The sequence below is a fragment of the Mercenaria mercenaria genome, chromosome 13, assembly GCF_021730395.1.
Source record: "Mercenaria mercenaria strain notata chromosome 13, MADL_Memer_1, whole genome shotgun sequence".
Taxonomy (NCBI): domain Eukaryota; kingdom Metazoa; phylum Mollusca; class Bivalvia; order Venerida; family Veneridae; genus Mercenaria; species Mercenaria mercenaria.
Window position 1 is genome coordinate 11,726,834 of NC_069373.1, and position 24,389 is coordinate 11,751,222.

The following is a 24,389-nucleotide window of genomic DNA, read 5'->3' on the forward strand; positions in this document are numbered from 1 at the left end:
ACATGGCAAAAATTATCTGAAATTAGAAATTATTCCAAATGATTTACAATCTTATGATTATTGATGGGTGTGTTTTTTTTTCAATTACATTAATACCTAAATAATTACGAAAATCAAAGTTATAATGTATTAGAATATGCAAAAAGAAAAAAAATTGCAGATGATAGCCATAACCTTAGTGCGCAGGGTAATGCCTTTGCAACAGTTGGAACCAGATCGACGATTAAATCGGTCTGATAGGTTCAAGCTGTTTGCTTGACAATATTTCTTCATTTGGAGCAATTGAATGATTAACATTAGAGCGATTCAGCAGCGAAATTTCTAGCTGCTAAGGTTAAGTGAAAACATATAGTCTGTACAATTATATAGCATCTGGCTTATACAAATGTAAAAAAAAATTCTAAGGATTCATTGTTTTCAAATGGTAGTCTATGGTTTTGCTATTATATCTCATGTATGCAGTGAATTAACTCAGTTTCTTTATTGAATGTAGAACCATTTTACCAGAAGTAAATGGCCTTCAAGGGAATATTTGCATGTTCGAAGGAGGATTTTAGACATCAAGGAAACCTCGTAAGATGTACAGCAATCAATGAGAAGTGATCAGGCGATTGTTTTTTTGATACAGATCCAGACCTCTTGTACATCCCAATGTCTTCTTTACAAAGAATTTATGGAAATTACCACTTGTTGAATTGTTGAAGGGGAAAACATGAAAGAAATTTGAATAATATTTACATTTAGTGTTCATTTTAAGTTCTCTCAATTGAATGTAAATTGAGAACATAAGGACTAGCAGCATGAAATGCATGTTTCTATCCTTCCTATAGTTCCCATTTATGCTTCTGACCTCTGTTCTGTATCTTTGCATTATACATAACTGGGGCATTGATGCACTGTGGACATATTTCTAGTTTAAAAAGGGACAGTTTATTCTGAATGTATAAAAGACCTATTGTATCAGGTAAGGAAACCCAGTCAAAATTGACAGTTTATTACCATGGTAATTCATGGTTTACCATGGTAGTCCATGGTCATGGGACAATGGTTTACAATGGTTGACCGTGGCTGTGGTAGCTGGCACCACAGTCATAAAACATGGTATCAGACCACAGTCAACCATGGTCGAGCGTGGTTATTATTGTCTATCAAAAACTGTAAATATGAATTTGAAAGGGTCGTGAAAATACATGACAGTTGCAGTCTATATCTATTTTTGCAAGTTGGTAATTTATTTGTCATAAAATTGCTAAGATGACAACAAATTATTGTCAGACTATGAAAGTTTACCTTTGAATCTGTCTATAAATGCAGGAAAACTATTTTATAACTAGGAAAACTTTTGGAGCCAAAATGCAGTCAGGCATCTTTGGTGCATTGTAAAACTTGATGTGTGAAAATTACTAACATGACCATGGTAGTCCATGGTCAACCGTGGTTGAAAAAAGTTTACCACGGTAGACAATGGTCAAACTGTTGATAGTCTTTTCTGACCGTGGTCGACCATGGCCAATCATATATCACCATGGCCGACTGCGCTCCTGACCATGTTTTCACCATGGTATTTGATGGTTGACCACATTAAAACCTGGTCAACCATCAATAACCGTGGTGACCATGGTCATCATTTCGCCTGGGAAATGAGGCACCTTCCTTGCTCAAGTCCATGTATCACTGTAGTCAGTGGTGTATCACTGGTGTTAAGGGCAGATGATTATTACATTTACTGCCAGACAATGGATGGAATGCAAGCTGTGAAGGGCAGAAGATTATGACATGTACTGCAAGGCAATAGACACCACCCTTTACTTCGCCCTCAAGCTGTGAAGAGCATATGATTATGACTTTACTTCCCCCCCGCCGAATGTGAAGTGCAGATGATTAGGACCTTTACTGCCTGGCAATAGGAGCCTCACTGGCTGTGAGAGGCAAGTAATTAATTAAATATGACCTTTACTGCCTGGCCATGGATGCCCCTCCAGTTGTGAAGGGCAGATGATTATGAGCTTTATTGCCTAGCAGTGGTTGCCCCGCTGGCTGCCAAGTGCAGATGATTATGACCTATACTGCCTGGTAATGTATGCCCCGCTGGCTTTCAAGTGCAGATAATTGTTACCTTCACTGCCATGCCAGCTGCCAAGTGCAGATGATTAGGACCTTTACTGCCTGGCAGGCTACCAAGTGCTGATGATTAGGACCTTTACTTCTTAGCAATGGATGCCCTGTTTGCTGCCAGATACAGATGATTAGGACCTTTACTACCTGGCAAATTGTTGAAAAAGACGTTAAACCCGAACACACACACACACGAACTGCCTGGCAATAGATGCCCTGCCAGCTGACAAGTGCAGATGATTAGGACCTTTACTGCCTGGCAATAGATGCCCCGCCAGCTGACAAGTGCAGATCCATAATTAGGACCTTTACTGCCTGGCAATGGATGGCCTGCCCACTACCAAGTGCAGATGATTAGGACCTATACTACCTGGTAGTGGTTACCACACCGTCTGTGAAGGGCAGATGATTTGGACCTTTTCTGCTTGCATGTCTGTGGATGCCCTGTGGTACTGATGCAAGATCTGCTCCTGAAGAAACATATAGATAAAAATGGTCATTTTTATGACAGTTAAGAGTAATGGTTTTGGAGTGTCTGGTTATTACTGGGAACATTATTCTGTGTAATATCTTTGCTTGAGTGACAAAAACCAGTTTTACCAGATAAATTGTGTCCTATGCCAAGAAAGCGATCTGCATATGGCATTTCGGTTAATTCTATTGGTCTGCCTGATTGTATAATTGGATTCAGGAATCAGTGGAATATTGTAAGTAATTTAACTGACTGTAATTTAATAGAAAATGTCTCCAGAGAAAGAGCTAAAATGTTCTGACAGCAGACATTTCACACCTTATGGTCTTTCTATGCTACTGGAATCCAGTGAGCTGTCGTCAGTTTTGTTTTTTGTATTTCTGTGGTATTACAATAATCAAAAATTATTTTAGTGAATCAAATTAGACAAAATTTTATGACAATATAGATGGACAATATCCCCTCGTTAATTTTGTGGTGTTGTGATTTTAAAATTTAACAAAAATACCAGAAATTAAAAACTTACTATTTTTATAAGATAAAATCAGTGTCCATTTTAAATGATTTGAAAATGTTCATAACGGAAAATGTGGCAGCCACATTTTTAACAGAAGCAATATGAGCCTTTAACATCAACATGTAGTATTTTTAAACTTTAGGTTTTTTTTCTCAAAACCAAGAATGTAATAATTTTGCAGAGAATTTTTAGTTAAGATCTTATGAATATTGTTACATGTACAACTTTATTGCTGCCATCAGTGATTGGATAAAATACTATTTTTAGCTTGACTATTCATAGAATAGGGGAGCTATCCTACTCGCCCCAGCATCGTTGTGAGCGTCACACAAATGTTTGAGTACCACCCCAAATATTTTCAAAGTCCATTGAGATATTGCTTTGATATTTTGCATACTTGTTAACCATCATGACCCCAGTCTGTTAAAAGGAGGAGGCAACTCTATCAAGCAGTTTGACTGAATTATGACCCCTTTTTGACTTAGAATATGCTTAAAGTAAGCGTACCACCTCAAATATTTTCAAAATCCATTGAGATATTGCTTTGATATTTTGCCAACTTGTTTACCATCATAACCCCAGTCTGTAAAACTGAGGAGGCAACTCTATCAAGCATTTTGACTGAATTATGGCCCGTTTTTGACTTCGAATATGCTTATTGTAATGTTAAAGTTTGCGTACCACTTAAATATTTTCAAAGTCCATTGAGATATTGCTTTGATATTTTGCATACTTGTTTACCATCATAACCCCAGTCTGTAAAACGGAGCAGGCATTTTGACTGAATTATGGCCCCTTTTCGACTTAGAATATGCTTATTGTAATGATAAAGTTTTACTCATAGCTTATATTATACTATCAAGCACTGAGAATAGTCGAGCCCTCTGTTCACTGACAGCTCTTGTTTCTACTGTGTTTTAAGGGAGGGAAGTTAGAATTTTTAATTACCTCCCTTTTGTCTATCGGGGATTGATTGCATACAGTTTTGAAGCAAGAAACAACTATAGATATGACTACATGTGCAAAATGTTGCAGTAGGTTGAATGTAGGACAAAATCTCACAGACTAACCCCCCCCCCCCCCCCCCCCCCCCCCCCCACCCTGCTCAATTTGACCAAGGTGGACAAAGTCAGTCCTATGATCTTGTTGAAGACTGACATTAAGCGAGGATGAACAGAAAAGAAACATTATTGTCAATTATAAATGGAATGAAGTGAAAATTGTGATTATATTTGAAAAAACTGACATGGGGGAATTTTGGTTGTAGGACATTTACCCCTCCCTCCCCACTCCCAATGAAAAAATGGACTGCTGGACCCCCCCCATCCCTCCCCCAATTTTGAAATGGCAGATAGGACAAATGCCCCCCCCCCCCAAACTTATTTTTGGAATGGACATTTTCCCCCTAATATTTTTTTGTCCTATATGTCAGTAGATATAACTGTTTTTCTCACACATTGTGTATGGGAAAAAAATGTTGCTCAAATGCAACCAGTTGTCCAGTTTTAAGAATGAAAGTAAACTTGGAGAAGATTACTGTTTAGATTTTATTAAAATGTGAAAAAGAGGTGTTAACATTTCAACTGAATACAGAAGAAAATGTTTCATGACAAGGAGAGGCATTGTTTTTCTCCATAATTAAAACTTTTATAGCCATTTTATGTTCTTAGTTTTACCACTGCAAGATATAAAATGTAATCCAGATTAAATTAATTTCATAATTATAATTTCAGAGAGACTTTTTTTGTGTCTGTTATGTGGTACTGGGAATATGATTTAATTTAGACAAAAAAAAAACAGTTTCAAACAAAATGCATTGCTCTCAAAAGAAACGGAATGTAACTGCATTAATGGATAAAAAAATGTTACAGGTAAAAGAATGTTTTAATCAAAGAATTGTAAATATTTTTTTCCGATTACATAATTATATTTATGGTAACATTACTTCTTTTTATGGGGTACCTTGACATAATAAATTAAGTAGATCAAATAACAATATTCTGTGTTGCTGTGACAGTGTATAATGTAGGGGTAGGATGTACACATGACAGTAATTAGAGGGTGTGGACAGATTTATTGCCCCTGTAATCCCTAACATACACATTGACATGTGCTCCTTTAATTGGTAGCACACTGGCACACATGTCACATGGGCATTCAATATCCTACCATTTTAGGAACATAATGATGGAATAGTAATAAAATATATTTTTGAAAAAGTTGTAATAATGGAGGATATCTATGCAACGGTAATATGCTTTTTAATAGTAACTGTAGTGTTTAACTGATAACAGAGTAAAGATGCAGTCAAGGTTTTAATTAAAACTTGAATAACAAGAAGTTTTACTTTTGGTACTCAGTTTCAGCACTTTGATGTTGAATCAGTTTTGTGATTTCCTTTTGTTTACCATTGATGCATGTCAGAGAAGTTGATTAGAAAATGTTGGTGAAAAAGTGATTGAAATAATATTATTTTGAAATTGTTGAAGTTAGCAAGAGAGAGGTGTGAAAATGGGAGAACTTATTCAGTTATTGATCAGGTATGACACTAATCTTTACACCAGTAGAAAAGTCACATGACTGAACCAGCTGGTCTATCATGGTGCTTTTAATATGTTATCATCTGGCTGTATCTGACTATTTCATAAATACTGTAACTGTTGTCTACAGAGGAAAAATAACTCTTGCTGAAGTTTACAGAGTCCATCTACTGAAACTAAATTAACAATATATAAAATCAATTGGATTGGAAAGTTAGAAGTGTAGAATTTCTAGACAGTCATGTTGTCTTTTCTGATTATTAGTCTTTCTTCCTTGACTTTTTCCCTTTGATTAAAATTCGATAAAATATAAGTTCAAAATTTGTATTTTATCAGAGATCTTCAATCTTGATTGAGACATTTAGCAAACATTAAGGTATTGAGAAAGGTATATCTTTTAGTTTATACCATTTCAGAATGTGACATGTTGATTATAGTAATTGATAGACCTTTATACAATTACATAGCTGATATAGTGTATTATTATAGAGTCACTGTGCCCCTTGTCATCGGCAAGACCTACATGGTGCGCTTTTGTTAAAGCACTTACTCTCCTTTGTGAAAAATAATATTCCTCAAAACGTCTTGCTTTGTAATTTACTCCAAGTCATTACACTGGTTTGGGTTTCCTTCACTTTTCATTGAATGATTTATTTTACGTGTTTGAAAGCAATCTGTGTAATGTCTGTAGATTTTTTAATTGATATTTGATTGGTTTAGAGAAATTAACAAAGTAATTTTTATTGCATGCACCTATTATTTGCTTAAGGCTCTGGTTAAATACAAGATAGTTTACTGTTCCGCGGATAACCTTTACGTTTCTAATTAACACATTGGGCTTTGGCTTTAAACACATTGGGCTTCATTTCAGTAAAAGATTGCAACTATTTTAATGTAACTAAAGTCTTTGTCAGCATTTTCTGAAAAAACTCATTTTGTGAGGGGAAAAAACAGTTCCTGCCAATTAAATTTATACAAAAATGATATCTATGTCAACCTCCAGTAATCAATTATCCAATTTTTTTTTAATAAACATGCCCTAGAACAATTTTAATTCAGCAGGCACCTTACACAATCTTTAAATTTAACTTTTATTTAAGTCACAAAATTAATGGACACCTTATATCTTTTTATAACTGGCCTTTATCAATGATTTCACATTTTAAAATATGAACTATTTGTATGGCATCTTGTTTTAGGAGCAACAGCCTCCAGGAAAATTGTTGAAGTGTTTTGGATTTTTGGTGTCTGTTTCTATTATAATCATAATTAGGTTTATGTGATGATTATTTATATAACTACATGTGGTCAGGTAATTTTTCATTATGTTTGTCCACCTGTCAATTCTTATGTCTGTTTCTTGCAAATATTTTGTTTTGGATTTTTAAGTCATTTATCAAGTATGACTGATATAACCTTTAATTAATGAAACACTTGGGGAACATTTATCTTGATTTTTTTTCTTGGTGGGATGAAGAAATCTTTTAAAAATCTGTTACTGAAATAGTTAAGTTGGTTGATTGTATCAGAGGCAATCAAAAGCTGTATATATGTTAGAATCTACCTGAGAGCTGACTGTTGGGCTCTTGAAAAAATAAGTGTATTTTATTCAGTTGCTAGGTAACTGTGGTGGAAATGAAAGATTTGCTCATAAATGTCAGACAGACAGATATTAACTCATCTTTACTGCAGAATGTACTGCTCATTGTCTTTCCATCCTCCAGTCTTTACATCTGTTCATCTTCAAGGATCTACAGGATTTATGGAGGATTTACTTTCTCCTTCTACCATGGACTTTAACCCTCAGTTGTTGCTATACTGTTGTTATTGTTCTAGTCCCCATGTTTCTTCTTGTAAGCAGGAAATCAACTTCATGTTACCTTGAAATGAAGTGGCGAGTACAGAATGCACATATTCTTAAATAATTTGATGGTTTTTCTTTGTAACTACTAATAAATTCCCCTCCCCTCTCCCTCATTCACCCCACTCCCCACCCTCACCTCAAAAAAATCTTTCAAATTCATCACAAAGTACAAAATTTACTGGAGGTTTGTTATAGCAGCTTACAGGTTTGCATTCATGACAGTAGAACACCCAAGGATGTTGTATAATCATTAATGTACTATTTAAACACTTTCCCCCACTTTTCAGAATTATGATTGCAATATATTTTCAATTATGAATAAAGCACCTCTTTATTTTCTTGTCTGTTTATGTAAAAGTACTGTAATTTTCTACAAACTGTTCCTGGTAGGATCAATAACTACCCCTCAGAAATTTGAAATTGATGAAAAAAATGAGCAATGTGTTTATACTGTAAGATAGGGCTTTTAGCTAAATTACTGAATTCAGTAATTAAGATTTATGATATTATTGCTATTGCTTTATCTTTGGGAGAATAACAGCTCTAACAGGCAGGGAATAGTGATAGTTTCTGAAGTTCTGCAGGAGAAGATTATGCTGCAATACATGCTCTCAGAATTCTTTTTACAAAAACATTAAAATAAATAAGAGCTGGATTTTATCTCAAGCTTTCATCTTAAAATTGTTGATATTTTGTTCTTCATTAAAGCATCATTTGGAGGTTGAACACTATTAAATAAATTGATATCATTTCTAGAAGATCTGTTTCTAACTCATTTATATCATTTGGTGTGATAGTGGCATCCATTTGTCTAGCAGTATCTATACAACAATGAATTACAATGATGAATGGACCCCATCCAGACATCACCAGTATACTGGTGGTGAAATAACAGGAAAAAATGAAAGATAAAAGATAAAAAATGGTTCTGTAGATTGAAAGATAATATCTATCAAGTGATTTGTATAAAGTGAAAAATATGTGTGCATTATGCTATTTAAGTATCAAACAAATTAATCAGCAGGCATTTCATTGGAAGGGCAGATAGAAAATTATCGCTATAAATCAAGCAGAATTCATGAATTTTGAAGATGTGGCATGCATCTGATGGTTACAGTGCCAAGTAGTGTGTCTGTTATGTCATGTAGTTTGCCAAATTTCCATGTCATATTTCAAAGAATCTGTTTTATCGAAGTTATTTGGGTAGGGCTTTTCTGTTTAAAAGCAGGTGCATGTGTGTTGGTGGTGGTTGAGTGGGGGGTGGGGAAGGTGCTGTCTTTTTAGCTCGACTATTCGAAGAATAGTCTAGCTATTCTACTCACCCTGGCGTCGGTGTCGGCGTCTGCATCGGCGTCATACCTTGGTTAAGTTTTTGCATGCAAGTACATACAGCCATCAATTAAAGGCATATAGCTTTGAAACTTATTTTTTCTTTTTCTAGGTCAATTACCAACCTCTCTGGGTCAAGTCCCATAACTCTGACATGTATTTTGAGCAAATTATGCCCCCTTTTGGACTTAGAAAATTTTGGTTAAAGTTTTACATGCAAGTTACTATCTCCAAAACTAATGCAGATATTGATTTGAAACTTCACATGTGTCTCCGGGGTTATAAAACTAGTTGATAGCAGCAAGTCCCATAACTCTGACTTTCATTTTGGCCAAAATAGCCCCCTTTTGGACTTAGAAAATTCTGGTTAAAGTTTTGCGTGCAAGTACATACAGCTATTTCTAAAAGGCATATAGATTTGAAACTTATTTTTTCTTTTTCTAGATCAATTACCAACCTCACTGGGTCAAGACCCATAACTCTGACATGTATTTTGAGCAAATTATGCCCCCTTTTGGACTTAGAAAATTTTGGTTAAAGTTTTACATGCAAGTTACTATCTCCAAAACTAATGCAGATATTGATTTGAAACTTCACATGTGTCTCCGGGGTTATAAAACTAGTTGATAGCAGCAAGTCCCATAACTCTGACTTTCATTTTGGCCAAAATAGCCCCCTTTTGGACTTAGAAAATTCTGGTTAAAGTTTTGCGTGCAAGTACATACAGCTTTCTAAAAGGCATATAGATTTGAAACTTATTTTCTTTTTCTAGATCAATTACCAACCTCACTGGTCAGACCCATAACTTGACATGTATTGAGCAAATATGCCCTTTTGACTTAGAAAATTTGGTTAAAGTTTTACATCATTATATCTCCAAAACTAATGCAGATATTGATTGAACTTCACATGTGTCTCGGGGTTAAAACTAGTTGATGCAGCAAGTCCATAACTCTGACTTTTATTGCCAAAATAGCCCCTTTTGGACTTAGAAAATTCTGGTTAAGTTTGCGTGCAAGTAATACAGCTATTTCTAAAGGCATATAGATTGAAACTATTTTTCTTTTCTAGATCAATACTAACCTCACTGGGTCAAGACCCATAACTCTGACATGTATTTTGGGCAAATTATGCCCCCTTTTGGACTTTGAAAATTCTGGTTAAAGTTTTACATGCGAGTTTCTATCTCCAAAACTAATGCAGATATTGAATTGAAACTTCACATGTGCCTTAGGGGTTATAAAACTAGTTGATAGCAGCAAGTCCCATAACTGATATGCATTTTGGTCAAATTATTCCCCCTTTTGAACTTAAAACTCTTTTGATATTTAACCTTTTTAGGTAATATTTTCCTGCCTCTGGGACAATATTTCGAATAGTCGAGCTTGGCTGTCTTACGGACAGCTCTTGTTTTTTAAGCAATACCACCCACAATTTAATTGAAATGTGTTTTACAAAAAAATAAATTATTAACCCCCCACTCCCTGTCACCACAGCACACAAGGAATTGAAATATATTATATACCCCCACCCTCATATCGTTTGTTAAAGCAAGGAGTTGGGGCAACATATTTAACTTCTTAATTGAAAATACCCATTCTTTGAAAACATAAAAGTTAACTTTTAAGAAACTTAAAGGGTAAATGATCTTAAGATTTTTTATCATATAATCAGAATTTGAAAAGCCCAGCAATAAGTTTAAGCTTTGTTTTTCTCATATTCTCACAAAAAAGTTGATTCGGAAATTTCAAGCATTGAAGACAGCATTTTGCAGGTATTGAACCAGCTGTTGTTTAACGTACAAAGAGGAGATAACTGTTCAGTTAAAATTTCTGTATCTTCTCCGATAATTACAAAACCAAGTGTGTGAAAATTGTTTTAACTGGAACCATCCAGTAATATAAAAGGGTTGAAGTACAGATGTAGAACTAATTTTCTCAGGATATTGCATATGGCAGTGATTTTATCACTATGGGGATTGAGGTATAGTGTCTGGGGCCACAGTCCTTTTGGCTAGAGTGGTTTTAATTAAAATATTGAGGACTGGGTTATTATTGTGTGATGTGTTTTCTTTGAATGTCCGATATACTGCTGTCTTGATAATGGCTGGTCAGGAAAAAATGGCCCACATTGTCATTAAATTTAATTGGGAAATATTAGCAGGTTGTTGTTTTTTATTACCCATGAGAACTTTCAGACAAAAATTCTTCTAGAAAATGCTGGCTCATGAGAATGGAAACAACTTGTTAACATTTTGTTAATATTTCAGGTATAAAAGTTGTTACAAAAGCTGTGTATTTCATTAGAAGCATTTGGTTTATTACATTGTAAGCATTTTATTAGGGTGAGGGGGGCTAATTGAGAGTGTTGGCAGGGGCTATAATCACTGTGGATTTATGAAGTCATTATAGTAATTGGTTGTTAGTGAAATACAGTGTTACCTACATTTATAGCAGTGAAAATTACACCTGTGTGCTATTTGTACAGATAATTGGCATATCTTCTTCTGTTATCATAGGAACAAGTTTTTTTGGTAACATTGTAAAACACACAGTGAATGATAAGGGGTATTTTTTTCATTTTAATGTATACATTTTGAATTGTATGTATATTTTGAAAACTAATATTTTTTTGTGACAGACAGATGTACAGTGGTGCTAAACACTACGGTAATTTAAACTCCTAAACATAAAATGGAGGTATTTGAAAACACAGCTGAATTTTGCAAGATTGTATCTGCATGTAACTTAATTGGGTTTGTTAATGATGCTATTCAGCCAGGCATGAAAACTGAATATCCTTGTAAAAGTTGTTTGTATTCATACAATAGGATTCATGAAATGTCATTGTTGTGGAGTACAGCAGCTGTGGTACCAGGTTTTTTGTATCAAAATTTGTACATAGTTTTCAGAAATGAATATGTTTAACCTGTAGGCTGCTTGGGGCAAGTGATTCTGCCTTTGTGACCAGTGCAGAACAAGATCAGCCTGCATGGTCTGCACTGGTTGTTATTCAGTCAATAAGTTATCGGTGAACACCCCTTCAAATAATAAATGGTATTGCCCAGTTTGGATGGACCAGTCCATTTTAGAAAGTTAGCAGGCGCTAAAGGTTAAATTGGTTGGGATATAATTATGCTTTGGTTTTAGTTAAGGTCTTGGGAATACTGTATAATTATGTTTACATAATCACTAATTAAATGAATATATTTTGTCTATTTTCAGGTGCATCAGTATTTTCGTGCATTACCGGAAGAGAAGGTACCATATTTGAACAGTCTAGGGGAGAAGTATAGGGTACGACAGTTGTTGCAACAGCTACCTCCGCATGACAATGAAGTCCGTTACTGTAACAGTCTCAGCGAGGAGGAAAAACACGAGTTGCGTATGTTCAGTGCACAGAGAAAACGTGAATCTCTGGGGCGAGGAAATGTACGACCACTCCCTCTCACAATGCAAGGAGGAGTCTGCTCCAAGGTTTGTCATTTTACCAGCTTTTTTATACTGTAATCCTAGAAACATTCGTAAACACTATATTTCACATTTTTATGATGACAGGCAACTTAGCAGCTACAAAGATTTGCAGTATACATCGGACGCGAAATATGCAAAAATTTGATAGCTTTAGTACGTAACAAACAGTCACAGGCAAAATTAAAGGTAAGAGTGGACATAATTTGCATAAATAACAAGTCACTTATCCTTAACACATTTTTCAAACTACCACGCTGTGTGATCGTAAGCGAAATTCATGTTCCACAATACACAAATCATAGTATACTAGTATGAGTGTACACAAAAATCAGTGCAATATGTCTGTACGCAATTTTGTAATGCCAAAAGAAACCAAAACGGATTGTAGGTGGACGGATAGCTTGGTGGTTTGCACACTGGCCTTCCAATCCTGAGGTCGGGGGTTGGATCCCCGGCAGCTACTCGGGAATTTTCAGAAACGCTTTTCAGTGTTTCCCACCCAACTAGAGGTGTACTGGTCAGGAACCCAGGCAGTTCTTGCATGTATCAGTGCTATACACTGGGCACTTCAAAGAACCAGGCTGTCTATTCACAACGAGCTAGGCTAAGTTAGCCGGACAAGCCTGTATCTGATTTCTGATCTCTCTGTCGTGGGGGCTTTGTCTTACTCTGTCCCTCTGGTCAGATCGCTCTGTGTCTGTACTAGTAGAGGATGAATTATACGCCCTGTGTGGCTGCATTTGAACTATGTAAAGCGCCTTTGAACGTGAAATCGATCATGAAAAGGGCGCTATATAAATCTGGTATAATAATAATAATTAAGATAAGAGTACTGCTAAAGATGATCCTATTGATCATACGATGCATTCACAAGTGAAGTTGATGCTTCAATCCATTCTGCAAACTTTGAGCAGGTGTTAAATGGAAAGGAAAGCATAATGTACATTACGACAATGAGACAAGAGAAAAAATTGCAATTCCTAATTTTACATAATTATGCCCTTATTTTGTTTTTTCACATGTCAGTCAAAACTAATTACTGCCACTGGTCTTCATTTATTACAGCCTCATGGGATTTATTTAATAAATATGTAAATGATATATCTAAATGAAATTATTATACATGATTAAACTTTTTTAGTACTGATACACACAATTAGTATATATCAGGGAGAAGTGTTGCAGCTGATTACTAATGAAAAATACAAACATTTGCGTTTTCACGATAGCTGGTAGTTTTCGTACTACAAAATTTCACGGAGATGCACACCGATCACGAGTCACTTACTTAGATTGTGCGAAACCATTTCTAGGTCTACAGTATATTACGGTATCTTTAGGGAATAAAAAACTTATGTTATTTTATTTGTATGTAAGGGAAGTAACCATTCATGATTCTGTTAATAATTTTTCTTTGATAACTCCCCTTGATTGCCTTAAGTGTTATTTTTTTCCAATTTCAGTGTAAAGGTATGATATCTGGTGGAGATATAGCAGTGTTTGCCTCCCGGTGTGGTACAGATAGGTTCTGGCACCCGGCTTGTTTCGTGTGTATGACATGTGATGAACTCTTGGTAGATCTGATATATTTCTACAGAGATGGACAGTTGTATTGTGGTCGTCATCATGCCGAAATCATCAAACCAAGATGCGCAGCTTGTGATGAGGTAATCAGTCAGTCAACTCATCAATCAATCAATCAATCAGTCAATCAATCTGTATTCAATCTTTGAATAAGATTTAAATCTTCAAGTTATCTTCAGTATCTCTTCATCTGCATTCTGCCTTCATATAATGGTTACTGAAATAAAATAATCTTATCTAATAGAATAATAATTAAGGACAAAATTTATAATCAATGAAAAGTTAAGTTGATGTTATATCAAATAAAAAAGCAAAACATGCATTGAATCAGGAAACACTCATTTATCAGAATTCAGTTCCAAGGCATCTACAGTTTTTCTGTCAGTTAGATTGTCTGAGAAGAAAAGACACTTCCATAATTATATTATAAAACAAGATCTTGAAACAAGATTTTAGCATTTCAAATTTTCCTAGGAGCCAGACATTTGCCTGATTATATTGATATTATCCTGGGGCTGGCTCCATTGTTGATTTTGTCGGTAAAAGTTGTCCTTTCTACTGAATCCAATTAGTTAAATGAGAAAATAAACATGTATCAGCTTGGTATTTTAACTTTGACAAGATAAATAAAGTTAAGAAATGATATGTTGTGCTAAAAGTTTTACTTTTGAAAATTTACAGATAATATTTGCTGATGAGTGTACTGAGGCAGAAGGCCGCAGCTGGCATATGAAACATTTCTCGTGCTTTGAGTGTGACGCTCAGCTTGGCGGGCAAAGATACATTATGAGAGAAGGACGGCCATTTTGTTGTGTTTGTTTTGAACGTATGTTTGCGGAGTTCTGTGATACATGTGGAGAACATATAGGTGTGGATCAAGGTCAGATGACACATGAAGGTCAACACTGGCATGCCACACCACACTGTTTTAAATGTCATACTTGTCAAAAATCACTTCTGGGACAGCCGTTTCTGCCAAAACATGGAGTTATATACTGTTCAGCAGCTTGCTCGAGGGCAGGTTCTCTGAATACACAAACACCACGACGGGCCGAGGATTATATGCAAGATATAAGTAATATCCGTCTTGGCTCACCTGTGAGTCATGCAATGCAAGAAAGTAGCGTAATGGCCCTACAGGAAGTATTACGGCAACAGTACACAATACCAGAGAGTTGTCCATCGTCTGACCGCGATCAAGGTTATGCAACTAGTAGTAACAGTGAAGTTTATGCTCCAGGCTTGTACGAGCCGCCAACAAAAGCTAGACTTGAAATGTCTGGTTATGAAATAAATATGGATGGTTTAGTAGATGCTCTTCCAATGCATGATGCCAAAAAGAAAAGACTTTCACAATTATCAATGCCTGACTTATCTAAAGAACGACTTCAGCGGAGTGGTTCTGAAAGAGACAGCAATAGTTCCGGCTCCCGAAGTCGGAGCATTAGTAGAAGTAGATCTGGCTCGGAGAAAAACCTTGGTGTAAAATTTAGTGGAAATGCGCAAGCTAATTATTATCACCCGGATGTGCCAACTAATTTTATTCAACCTTACAATGGTGGAAAGCCCAAAAAAATTACTGGACAAAGTGGATGTGCTAATAGGTCTTTTCCTGAATTAAGGAATGTATCAGGCCGTACCCCATCTGAGGATATTAATGAGTTACCATTGCCTGATGAGGAGAAAATGAACCCGATATCACGCCCTCCAAATGGAAAATCTCATCACCGTCGTCATGGAAGATATCCACGGAGTCGTAGTTTTGAAGGTCGGGCATCAATGCTTGGTCAGTCTAGTCATTCAAGTGAAATGGAAAGAAAGAAAATTTTGAAAAATACAAATCCCAATATGTCTCGCACTTCAGAACTGTCAATGTCGATGGATCGGGGTGTTGATCATTATGAAGACTCATGTAGTACGTGCAGCACGTGCTCAAGCTCAAGTGACTCGGAAGATGACTTTGATTATTATTATGATAGTCCAAATAAAGGGGCCCCAAGAATTACTTATGTAGATAGCTTTGGATTTGCTGGAAATAAATGTGCCACATTAGGACGACCAGTTCGTAGGCATAAAGGGAAAAAGGATAAAAATTGTACTATTTCATAGTTAAAACTGTGCTTGTTTTTACAACTCTGTGTGTTTTATACATTGTTATATATTTAAGTGATTTAATTTATGTACCTTGTGCCTACTGTATATAAAGGCTAAATACTTGTGATATTTTGTTTATGATTTAACTTTGATATTTATTAATGAACTTGATTTTACGTGCAGTGACACAAACATACTCTTTGTTTTTTTTTAAAAGGTGTTGAATTTTTACACACTGTATAAATCTGAATCAGTAACTGAAATTACCAGTGTTATAATGAATGCCATTCAAAGAAATTAGCAAGCTCATAATGTATATTGGTAATTTTTTACTAGTAAAAAGCGTATATTGACAGGCATTTTAAAATCCATATAGAGTTTCATCAGGCTAGTAGTTCAATATTAACCAAGTGTTGTATACTGCATGATTAAGTCAACTTTATGATTTTACTGTCACTTACCCTGTGGGATGGGTTACATAAGTATAGATCATGCCCAGAAAACTTGTAGATGAAATCTTGATAATCTTCTGTAAACTTGTAAAGAAAAAAAAAAGCATGTTAGCACATAAGGACCTTTATGGTGTTATATACACACATAAATCAGAAACTAAATTTGTTTTGGAATAATTGAACAAACTTTGCTCTTTATTTTTTGTATACTAATATAGTTTAAAAAGAGATGAAAATAAGCAATAAGGGAATTGTATGAAGTGTTTTGATTTCTTGTGCAACCTTTTCAAGCCTTATTTAAAAATTATTTAAATTTTATGCAGATCTTTTTACATGAATATTACAATGAATATTTACTATGACATTGACAAATTCACTGTAGTTGTAAATTATATTTGAAAGTATCTCCTTGAACTAGTAAGTGCATGTCAGATTGAAGTCTGACCTAGTTATTTTATGTTTAATCCAATTTCTGGAAGGTCTATTAAGTTTATTATTACCAGCTTTAAGAAAGCAAAATGAATGGGACTGTAATCATCTATGCATGTTTTCATAACTCACCTTTTGTTTTTTTTTTTTTTTTTTTTGATGACCTGCCATTTTGATAGAAAAGCATCCAGAATTAAACTGTTTATAAATATTATGATATTAAATATTTGTGTTCATATTCAGCTGCTGCTGTGTAATGCAGTTACGTAATCATTCAGATTGATACAAAACATCTTATTCTAGCATATAGTTGAAGAGATATCTGACACAAACAATGAAATACAACTTACTTGTGCATTTAGGACCTCAGCTTGCAGGCTTGCATGTGATTTCCTAACATTTTCTGCACTTGAAACCATGGATAAATCCTGTATTTTGCTCTCCCTTGCACCCTCAAGCAATGACGTTTAATTTACCCCTTACCCTGCTAAATTTCTATAACAAACTTGTCCATCTTTCAATTTGGACAGTACCCTTAACTGTTAAAAAGGGTGCCAAAAAGATACTGACTGAATGGTGAACAGTGCAGACCATGATCAGACTGCTGATCTTGCTCAGCACTGGTCGCAAAGACAGAATCACTTGCCACCAGCAGGCTGAGGGTTAACTGTACTTGTAATTGTTAGAATAGATCGAGATTTCTGTACTTGTATGTGTACCTGTCCATAGGAAATCATGATATCTAGTGATGTTTGACTTGACAAAATTAGTCACCGCAACGCAAGAAGTGGATAACTGCATTGACTTAAAGAAGGACTTATTCACTTTTTGCGCTAAGGTGACGAATTGTGTTTTGATTGAACCAATTATAGTCCTGTTACAAATAAATCTTCACTATATATACTTCAGGAATAGGTTTTACATGTGTTTTTAGCTCATCTGATTTTTTGAAAAAAAATGATGAGTTATTGTCATCACTTGAGCGGTTGTCGGCGTCGGCGTAGGCGTTGCCTGGTTAAGTTTTATGTTTAGGTCAGCTTTTCTCCTAAACTATCAAAGCTATTGCTTTGAAACTTGGAATACTTGTTCACCATCATAAGCTGACCCTGTGTAGCAAGAAACATAACTCCATCTTGCTTTTTGCAAGATTTATGGTCCCTTTTGTACTTAGAAAATATCAGATTTCTTGGTTAAGTTTTATGTTTAGGTCAACTTTTCTCCTAAACTATCAAAGCTTTTGCTTTGAAACTTGGAATACTTGTTCACCATCATAAGCAGACCCTGTACATCAAGAAACATAACTCCATCTTGCTTTTTGCAAGAATTATTGCCCCTTTTGGACTTAGAAAATCAGTTTTCTTGGTTAAGTTTTATGTTTAGGTCAGCTTTTATCCTAAACTATCAAAGCCTATTCCTTTAAAACTTGCAACACTTGTTCACCATCATAAGTTGACCCTGTACAGCAAGAAACATAACTCCATCCTGCTTTTTGCAAGATTTATGGCCCCTTTTGGACTTAGAAAATATCAGATTTCTTGGTTAAGTTTTATGTTTAGGTCAACTTTTTCTCTAAAACTATCAAAGCTATTGCTTTAAAACTTGCAACTCTTGTTCACCATCATAAGCTGACCCTGTACAGCAAGCAACATAACTCCCATCCTGCTTTTTGCAATAATTATTGCCCCTTTTGGACTTCTTGGTTGAATATTATGTTTAAGTCAACTTTTCTCATAAACTATCAAAGCTATTGCTTTAAAACTTGCAACAGTTTTTCACCATCATAAGTGGACACTGTACATCAAGAAACATAACTCTATCCTGCTTTTTGCAAGAGTGATGGCCCTTTTTAGATTTAGAAAATCATGGGTAGGACAATATTTCTATTATACAAAAAAAATCAGATGAGCGTCAGCACCCGCAAGGCGGTGCTCTTGTTCTAATGTATAACCCTCGATGGGTAAATTCAGTAAATTCAGTAAAAAAAATCTCTGTTCTGGATTCTGTCACAGCATGTCACTTCAAAAATGCATTATGAAAATGGACCAGGTACATGCAGCTTCCCAAGTATTAAATCTCAACCTCTGGACATTGTTTCATACTTATAGCAAGAGTTTGTTTTATATTAAGTCACCAGGTGTGCTAACATTTTGTAAACTTTATTCTGTTATAGTTTTATATTGTTCTAGATTTTGAGCTGAGAAAATGAAATATTTTGTATTTTTCCTTAATTCCACACATTGTTAAAGCTAGTTGCACAGAATGTACAAACAAACAATTTTTCTATGCAATATTTTAAGATGTTCAGATTTGTTCCAGTGGTAAATATGTTAGCACTTGTTACTTTCACTTTGTTAAACATGTGTAAGAAGGCAGGGCTAGTTTTCTGCCTGTATTGTTGGCAAGTAAAATTAATTATACCCCCAATTTTGGGGGGATATATAGGAGTGAGCTTGTCGGTCAGTCTGTTGGTTTTCATGGTTTCCAGACAATAATTCATGAAAGGCTTGACAGAATTAAATAAATATTGGTACACAGGTGTTACATCATAAAATACAGGTCAAGTTTGACTTTGGCTACAAACCATCAATTTTTGTCGTAGTTGTTGCACCTTTCCAACTAAACTGATGGTTTTCGGACAATAACTCATGAAAGGCTTGACAGATTTAAATAAAATTTGGTACACAGGTGTAACATCATAAAATACAGGTCAACTTCGACTTTGCCTACAAACCACCATTTTTAGCTCATCTGTTTTTTTTTTTTTGAGAAAAAAAAGTTGAGTTATTGTCATCACTTGATTGGCGTTGGCGTTGCCTGGTTAATTTTTATGTTTAGGTCATCTTTTCTCCTAACTATCAAAGCTATTGCTTTAAAACATGCAACACTTGTTCACCATCATTAGCTGACTCTGTACAGTAAGAAACATAACTCCGTCCTGCTTTTTGCAAGAATTATGGCCCCTTTTGGACTTAGAAAATATCAGATATCTTGGTTAAGTTTTATGTTTAGGTCAACTTTTCTCCTAAACAATTTAAGCTATTGCTTTGAAACTTGCAAGATTTGTTCACCATCAAAAGTTGACTCTGTACAGCAGGAAACATAACTCCATTCTGCTTTTTGCAAGAATTATGGCCCCTTTTGGACTTAGAAAATAAGATTTCTTGGTTAAGTTTTATGTTTAGGTCAGCTTTTCTCCTAAACTATCAAAGCTGTTGTTTTAAAACTTGCAACACTTGTTCACCAACAAAAGCTGACTCTGTACAGCAAGAAACATGACTCCATCCTGCGTTTTGCAAGAATAATGGCCCCTTTTTTAGACTTAGAAAATATCAGATTTCTTGGTTAAGTTTTATGTTTAGATCAGCTTTTCTCCTTTACGGTCAAAGCTATTGCTTTAAAACTTGGAGCAGTTATTTGCCATTAAAGGCTGACACTGCACAGGAAGTACCGTAACTCTGCATTGCTTTTTGCAAGAATTATGGCCCCTTTTGGACTTGGAAAATCATGGGTAGGTCAATATTTCTATTATACAGAGACAAAAAAATCAGAGGAGCGTCTGCACCCGCAAGGTGGTGCTCTTGTTTGACATAGTTATGGCCCCTTTCTAACTTATGGTTGCCATACTTCTGTGACAAGGCCATATTGTGGGGGTATTATTTTTCGCTCCTGTGACAGTCGTAGTTAGAGGTCTAAAGTAAAATATTGTTTATTTCCCCTGCTGCTGCTACAGAAAATATTTTATCATAGCTGTGAAAGCAGTACATTATGATGGTTCTAACTCTGAAAGAATCTTATTCGTTTCAATATTGTTACATGGAAATCAAACTGCTAAAGAGCTGTTTCTGGCTGTAAAAGAGATGTTATTTATAATATGCAGTTGACACAGACTGATTTTGTATCAGATATTTTATATTTTCATAACAGCAAATGTATTAGACTAGAAAGAACCTTTCTGCTCGGTCCTCAAAGGCATGGTCAGGGGAGGGGACAGAAAAGATATTTTTGAGGTTGGCTGTACAAGAAATAATTAAATAATGTTAGTCACTTACAATTAATTGTTTCATGAATTTCACTGATCTAACGATCGTCCCATAGTTTTACATCTTAAAAACTGTATCTTTGTAATATTCTATGTACTTTTTTTTTTTAAAAACAAAATGGGCAAAATCATGGATTAATGGATCAATCAAAACATTTTATTTATGAAATTATAGCAGTACAATCAAACAGTTTTACTCAGTATTTATTTTAGCAGATTTTTTTTAACTGATGATAACTGCTCTATTGTCTCCAGCTATCTTTTAGCTTGACTGAACTTTTTCAGCTAGTAGAGTTTTTTGTCACTCTTGTGCCAAGGTTGCAGAAGTTTTGTTTGTTAGCAGGTTTCTTGAAAACTACAGGGCCAAATTTTTTCAAACTTCACAAATGTCTAGGGCATCATAAGAAGAACTCGCAGGACAAGTTACACGACTCTTGCTTTTATTATGTCAAAATTATGCTCCTTTATTGTTGTGTATAAATATATTAAAACAAGGTTTGTCTATATATTATTTCCGAAGTCAAATTCAAATCTGGATAAATGTAATAAAATCTAATCAGTTTCAGGTATTTTATTTCAAATTGATAAAAAGACTGTTTGGCTTTCAAAGCAGTAAGAGAACTGTGAAATTAAGTCATAAGACAGAGGTGCTTGTTATGTATAGAAGAATTTGGTTTCTTTACACAGTTTATATCTAATGTTGTTACCAAATACAGTCCAGTTATGTCTTCCAGTAGAATGATACCTTCCAATTTGATGAAGAAATATCTTTCGTTGACAGGTTGTAAAAAGCACCTTTAATATGGCAGCAAATAGCTAATTCTACAAAATTAAGTTACTGTGTATGTAATGATAATATTTCTTAATTATGTTATGTTATTTTGACTCCAGAGAATGTAAACTATGTAGGTGTAAACAGGCAGTTCAGTGTTGAGGTATTAAACTACACTTGTTATATCAAACACTATAGAATGAGTTAATTACTTAGATAATTGGCAAGAACATTTGTTTTTGTCAAATTCAGCATAGCAACCAGTAAGCTTTCAAGTAAATGACACGGTACACTTAAATAATAATATAAATACTGCGACATATCGAACATGCATAACATTAGAACTTAGCTGTGAAATGTTACTAGTCCCCTACCAGTGGAACACAGAAGAGGACTACAGGAATGCCCTCCGTCTGTCCACAAATCTGGATCCTGCAATTATTCAAAAATTATTCAAGCTAGGTTTGTAAAACTTGTATGTATGGTAATAGAGGGCAATTATGTAGATTATGTACATACATGACTTGTGCTTGTAGTTCAAAGGTCAAGGTCACTATTGAAGGTCAAGTAAAAATTGTTTCTGCTCTATAATTTTATATGCATTGATGGATTATCTTAGTGCTACATACAAACATTCCCCATGATGAGACAATGTGTCAACACATGATCTGTGCTTGTCGGTCAAAGGTCAAGGTCACTGTTTAAGGTGAAGAAAAAATTTGTTTCTTCTCCATCAATTGCATTGAAAGATTTTTTCATTACTACACAGAAATGTTCCCCATGATTAGACTATGTGTCACACATGTGACCCATGGTTGTCAGTCAAAGGTCAAGGTCACTATTTAAGGTCAAGTAAAATTGTTTTTTTTCACTGGTAGGGGACTTATGTATTGCCATTGCACAAGGGATGCACAATTTGTTGAAAAGATTCAGTCTCAGTAAGAGTTTTCATTCCTTTTCTGATAGTTACTGTAGTATGACTGCTGTTGTTAAACAACCAAACAACCTCATTCTGACATAGCTGATTGTAACCACTTAAAGTGACAAGTAAATATCAATGAATGATAAAAATAATGACACATAGTTTAATCCATTTTTTACTTTGGAAATTTTGGAGAAAAAATTACTATGTAATGAATTTTGTTGTTGGGTCTGTAAAAATGTTTAAACCAGATATTATACAGTCATAAATTATAGTACTTAAGATGTGTAACTTCCTTGCTCTTCTCTGTTTTCTGTTGATAATACTAAAACCTAATCGTATTTAGCAGTTTTGCCTCATTGTTTAAAAAAATATATATGTTGAAATAGGCTTAGACTTTGACAAATTCGAGAACGATTGTGTATGATAGATTGGTTACAGATTTGTTGAATTTTATGCATAAATCAAGTAGACACTGCTGGTCAAATATACTGAACATATTCCTCCCCAGAGTAATGGCAAATGTTATAATACTCTGCCTTAATAATCAAAGATTGTATTGTAGTATTGTTTATCCTAATAAAGGGTACATGTTTCATTTGTATTATGTTTATTTATGCAGTATTAAAATTGAAAAGAAAATTCAAGTTGTTTTTTGTTTCACAGAGTCGCATATTCATAAAATATTGCTGAATCATTTAGAAATGTTTATACTTGTTTACAGTGGTGTACACTGTTAAAGTCCAAGAAAGATGGAGGACAATCCATAGTAGTGTATTTGGTCAGTTGTGATAGGGGACATTTGTCTCCCTTGGTTATCTAACTGCAGCCTCTAGGCCAGGAGATATGAAGTATGATATAGTCATGTGACATACTGGTATTTAATTACAAAAGTTAGATAATTTTCTTTTTCAATGTCTTAAACCATCAACAGTGACAATGAAAGTGATTATAATTTGTCATTGCTCTTAGGGGGACATGATATATCACGCGCTGGGGACATTTAATTCACAACCATTGTACTTCTAAAGAAGATCTTAGAGTTTCAGTGCTGCAAAATGCAAAACCGCAAATGTCTGACATTTGTAAAAAGGTTATGCTGGCAATGTAAAGCTTTGTAGATTTTGTTAATATTCATTTCCCATTATGACCTAGCAATGAAATCATTGAAGTGTTCAATCTTCAATGAAAGCAAATATAATTGAATATTAATATATTCTGCAGTCTTTCCAATAAAATAACGTGCTGTATTAATTTATGGTGTTCTACTCCACTGTTATTATTGTAATCAAATGGGGCTACTTGTTTGATATTTTCCACACGTGCGGCTAGTTTTTGAGAAAAATTGAATTACGACAATTTAGAATAACATGAACATGTTGAATATTACTAAAGGAAATAATGCTAATTGTCCAAGGAGAAAAAAAGTACTTTGTAGTGAAATTCAGATGGGAATTTACAGAAGTTGACATTAATGAATTCAGCCTAGATTGCTGATATTTGGATTTGTCAGCCCAAGTACATGTTCATGTGAGGGCTATAAATTTATGAATTCTAACTGTTTAAACCTTTAAATTGCATTAAAAGCAATTTCACCTTCCACAAGTCATCTCTCCCTATCTTTCCCTTTGAAGGCATGGTTGATATTTATAAAGAGAAGTCCGGATTTAATATCAAAACTTTGTGTAGGTAAAACAAAAAAATTATGGCACACTAGACTGTTCTGCAATTAAGTTTCACAGTCCAGCAAGACTTGCACAAGACTATAACAATTATTGTATTATAGA

General features: G+C 34.7%; 1 protein-coding gene across 2 annotated transcripts in view; it reads left to right on the top strand.

Annotated features, from left to right (window-relative positions):
- The window catches only part of LOC123529843 (protein espinas-like), an 84,060-nt gene extending 60,816 nt beyond the window's left edge, over nt 1-23,244 (top strand). For both annotated transcript variants that reach the window (XM_045310393.2, XM_053521175.1), the window contains 3 exons: nt 12,062-12,313; nt 13,774-13,977; nt 14,576-23,244. In XM_045310393.2, coding sequence (XP_045166328.2) covers nt 12,062-12,313; nt 13,774-13,977; nt 14,576-16,003 — 1,884 coding nt within the window. In that variant the 3' untranslated portion in view covers nt 16,004-23,244. The remainder of the gene's footprint in view (nt 1-12,061; nt 12,314-13,773; nt 13,978-14,575) is intronic.
- The last annotated feature ends 1,145 nt before the right edge of the window (nt 23,245-24,389 follow it).